This window comes from Cystoisospora suis, assembly GCF_002600585.1.
Source record: "Cystoisospora suis strain Wien I chromosome Unknown contig_3939, whole genome shotgun sequence".
Classification (NCBI taxonomy): domain Eukaryota; phylum Apicomplexa; class Conoidasida; order Eucoccidiorida; family Sarcocystidae; genus Cystoisospora; species Cystoisospora suis.
In genome coordinates, this window is record NW_027156734.1 from 13 (window position 1) to 4,693 (window position 4,681).

Genomic DNA, 4,681 nt, shown 5'->3' on the forward strand with positions numbered 1-4,681 from the left:
GCAGAGTGCTGGGGCGCCCGGGGCTGTAGCGGTTTTCACGATTGCGGGAAGGCACTGGGCCTCCGGACCACGCAGCGAGTGTGTGCGATCCTCCGGCTGGCCCGTATCGGGTTCTTGACCACGGCGGAGAGACAACGGACGGCCCCCAGCTGGCAGGAAGAAGGGGAACAGGAACAGAGATGGTGCCTGCCACGGTAATATGGTGCTAAGATTTGTAGCGTAGTGCAGTGACGCGCGAGCGACATCATCGGGAAGTGTTGCCGCCACTGTCGGCGGAAGCCAGTGATTGTTGTGAGCGAGCGTGGAGCAACCGCCGCTAAAACACAGGTTCAGTGTGCGCTTGTGTCTGTCCATGAAAGGTGTTCACCCGTGGAAACCAACGGAAGCTCTGAAGCCGTTGCCGCACTTTGTGGCACCGGAGAATTTTGGTAAGGTGTCCACGGTTGCGGTAGCACAGGCATCTAAAGTACTCGCTTCATGGAATACCAATATGTAAACCAGGTACAGGGGAGCTGCTCGTGTGCATTAACAGGTGAACATCAACGCCGAGAACCAGATAGGAGCTTGCCGAGGTAGTCACTCCCCCGCGACCGATGCATCCGGGAGAACGAGAACATTCAGAGGTACCTGGGCATTCTCAGCGAGCTCTGCCTACTGTGGAATGGAGCGGGAGAAGCATATTGCGTCTGTGGATAACTCTGCTGTCCTGGATGGATCTCGCACACCTTCTTGGGAAAGCGAGCACCTGAGCTGTCATCTACTCTGAGTGGCCGAAAGCTGGTTGATGGATCGGGCCCGCCAACTCAGGTCCGAGATGGGAGAAAACCGCATGCGCTGGCGGATCGCAGAATCGCGAAAGGCTGGCCGCCTGTGCGTTCTCTCCGGTGTGATCCAGCACACTGCCGAGCCCAAGCCGTTGCTAAAATCCACTTTCAACCCGCGGAAATTGCCTTAGGAGAGAATCTCAGTCAAGAGCGCGTCTGTCCAGACTGCCTCTAGGGTCTCGGTTTTCCTTCGGAGCCTACCTCTCAAGCGTGTATGCTCCACGCGTTGACTTCGATGTTTCAGCAGAGCGTTCTTCCCTTCGCACAGCACGCCTTGATCGGTTTGCCACCGTCCTCCCTGTGCTCAGATGGGGCCCGAGTAATTGAAGGTTCTCTGGGGGTGGGCACAGCTGTTTGCGACGTTTTCTCCTTGGACTCGCTGTCAGTTCTTTCATGCGCGTGCATTCACGGCTGGGCAGCGGGGTTGGGTCGAGTCTTCTTGTGTGCGTATCGAGTCTCTAGTGTGCGTGACGCACTCTGGATACGCTTAGAGAACTTGAGGGCGGTGTGTCGGTCTGAAGGTTTGCTTTGACTTCCAGCTCTGTTTTACGACTTGTCCGTTCGCCTTCCGGGGAATCGGATCTCCCTTGGGGATGAGTTAACACTCATCTATATCATGCCTCCCGCCTGAGCAAGCGTGGCGGACTGAGTGTTTTTCTCAGAAGGCATGTCCGGCTAAGCCGTTCTTTCTGAATATGACCGAGCTAATGGCACAGAAGGAACCAGCAAATGGAACCCCTAGCAGCATCACAGCACGGACATCGGAGGAGACAGTCGAGGATATGCATGTCGGAAGCGACGACAGGACGGATCTGGAGGCGGGAGGGACTCGTCCGACATATGCGTTGCAAATTCCAGGTATACCGATTCCTCGTGGTGAGACTTTCTAGTTTCCGACAGTCCCTAGACACCAGGCATCCCAGAGAGGGCCCTCCGGCTTGTGTTCCTTTCACTCTCTTCGCGGCTCAGAGGGCGGTGGTGAGACGGGAGTGAGCCGAACTCAGTTTGCCTTATTCAAGTCACACCGCAGTGCGGGCAGTGCCTCTGACGAATGCACGGTTTTCTCTTCACGGCGTTGTTTTCCTGGGATGAAGGAAGACGCAGCGTGGACAGTTTTCTTTGGGTAGAGGCACCCTGTCTAGGGTTTGTCCATGCCTGGAGTGACTTTTGTGTGCATACTCACCGAAGGAGACTTGGGGTATAGGATAAGCGCAGACGAGTGCGCCCGAAGGGCCAGTTCAGCAAGTCAGATGCGGAAACGTAATGTTCCAGGCATTCGTATTGCTTTCAGCACTTTACCCCGTAAGCTTTTTGAAGCGTTCAGCTCGGAAACCGATCTTGGGCACCGATTCTTCTTCCTCGTTTTAATTAGGCCCGTTTCCTTTTTCCTCTTTCACTTTGTTCTCCTGTTTCTTCCGACGTCAGAGGAGATAGACCGGGGCCGCTTCTGCTGTAGAGGCCGGTTTTACTTTGGACCGGAACCAGGATTTCTTGTATGCAGTCTTATTCTCCTTCTCCTCCCAGCTTTTGTCTTCTACCAGATCGCGTAGGTTCTAGCTTTGAAATTTCTGTACACCCTCGTCACAAACGAGAGCTAGCCTCCCTCATGAGATTTTCCCAATTTCTTGTATACTCTTGTGCTTTCTGCCTAGCGCACAGGGTCCATTGTCCAGCGTCTTTCGAGTTCGTTCGTTCACCCCAAGCCTTTGTGACGGGCTTTCTGCATCTGAGTATTCCGGTGTACGTACACGTGATTTTCAAAGCGGGACATGCGTTACTTTCGTCACCTCGTGCATACTACCTTTGTTTTCCGTGTGTAACTGCTCTATGACGAACGCTCCCCGCGTCCACTCCATTCGATCTTATGAGCTTTTATCTCTGCTGTGCTGACGCTTTCCTCTGTGGTGTCTGCTTGTGCAGACTCCATTAGCTTGATCCAGCTGACTAGTTGTTGATTCACCTCTCTCCCACGTAATACTTCCTGCCCTTTTCTGGCGACTGAAAAAGAATGTCTATCGAAGTTCCTCTGACAATGTGCAAGACTTCTCTTCTGTTAAAATCTAATAGACATTCAAGACGGCGACTTAGTTGTAGTGGGGGTCTACAGAGGACTCTCAAAGAGACCAGGGGCACAGATTCCTCCCTCTGTTGTCTCTTCCATTTACTGTCTGTATCAGAGATGGCTGAGGCACAGCAAAAGAGTACAAGAAGCTTTCGCAGAGTCTACATGAGAAATTCTCTATTTCTGCTAGTGAAACGGAAAGGGGAGAAAGGACTAGTTCTACTACCTCCCCTTGATTCTCATCAGGGTGAAGTCGACAGCCCGTTACAGTAAAGCGTTGTTTCCTCTCTATATGTACATATTGCTGCAGGTTGCCCCGACTGCCTGAGACTCTTCAGCTTGGAGTTGCTTGGGCCGTAGGCGTTATCCTGACGGCTACTGTGGGAGTACTGTGTACTGTCGCGCTCAGCGATCCAGGCATGTAAGTCGTCCTTCACTTTACGCGTGTGAACTTCTCTCGCAAAGTCAATGCGATAGAAGGTGACTTTCGTGGAAGGGGATGAGACTGGAGAACCGAAGTAGCAGACTTGGCTCGCCGGTACGCTTTTCATCGAGGTAGGATAGTTGATCTTTCTCACGTATACTCTTTGAAGAAGCTTCACACTAGTCGTTTTACTGTTCGATTCGCGGTGCTTAAACGGAGAAGGACCTTCTAAGACACTGCCGAGTGGCCTGATATGTACTTATCAACTGCACAAAGAGAGAGTTAGAGAAACAGTCCTGAGTAGGCAGAAATGCGTCTCTATCTTTCTCTCCGTGGTGTGTATATACTCCTCTACGTGATGGTGGTGGGCATAAGGCTTCGTCTTAAACTTTTTTTCAAATCATGAAGAATCTCCTCTTGTCGAGACAGTTGCAGATCCGAATGAAATGGTAGGGCTAGCCATGGACTTCTCACGGGAATGATGTTATTCAGATTGGAGAGATTTTTCCATCTTTTTGCTCTCAAAGTCTCCTTTCAGTTGACTCATTGGACAGCACTCTGTATAAAAGCAACATAAGAAATCTCACATGTCTCCTGTGATGCCTTGTCATCTTAGTCGTGTCCTCAGTTAGACCTAGCACGGGCGATCCAGAGTAGAAAGTACGTGCCACTTCTTTAGAGACAGCGGCACTCTAGTAGTAGTAACGGAGGTGAAAAGAGACGTTTCTTGTTCCTTCTTTTTCTTCTTCTTCAACCTTAGGAAACCTCAAAGCCGACATCTTCTTAGCTTAACCTTGTGATTAGACCTCATCTCTTTTTTCAGAGTGAACATAGCCTATCCTTTCCTTTTCTTAGAGAGAAAGGTCTTGAAGATGTTTTCTATTGGCAAGACAGCATTCGTGCTGTATCAAGGGGAGTTGTATTTTATCGTTCACCATTCCTCTCGCGTAGCTCGCTGCTTTGTGTCTGTGTGGTGTCAATCTACAGAATACCTAAGGATACCTGCCAAACGATTACTCCCCCTTCTGGCCCTTCAAGTATGTGCTCACGCGCCTTCTGTCTCCACGCCTCGAGTAGAGAGATGAAAGACTGTTCGAGAGTGTTTGGCGTGAGAAGTTGTCTTTAGACGGGATGATGCGATGAATCACCCTCTGTTCCTGTGACTTTGTCCGTGCGGCCACGTTTTGTGTGTGGGGTTCCGCGCGTACTTTCACATTGCATGCAGCTGATTTCTTTAGCTTGCTTTTGGCCTGTAGTCGTATGTAAGCGCACGGAGCAAGCGTCTGTTTTGAGCGGGCGGCGGTCAGGCACATGCCACCTGTTCATCCCGTATGTGTTTGGCCATCGCCCGCTATATATATATATATATAT

General features: G+C 51.0%; 1 protein-coding gene across 1 annotated transcript; it reads left to right on the forward strand.

The window, feature by feature from the left end:
* Positions 1 to 607: 607 nt before the first annotated feature.
* Positions 608 to 4,347, forward strand: CSUI_007453 (dhhc zinc finger domain-containing protein; the record flags this gene model as incomplete). Its single annotated transcript, XM_068067598.1, has 4 exons — positions 608 to 1,682; positions 2,250 to 2,370; positions 3,197 to 3,307; positions 4,298 to 4,347. Coding segments are annotated over exons 1-4 (444 nt in total), but the record flags the coding sequence as incomplete, so codon positions are not given.
* Positions 4,348 to 4,681: the final 334 nt, after the last annotated feature.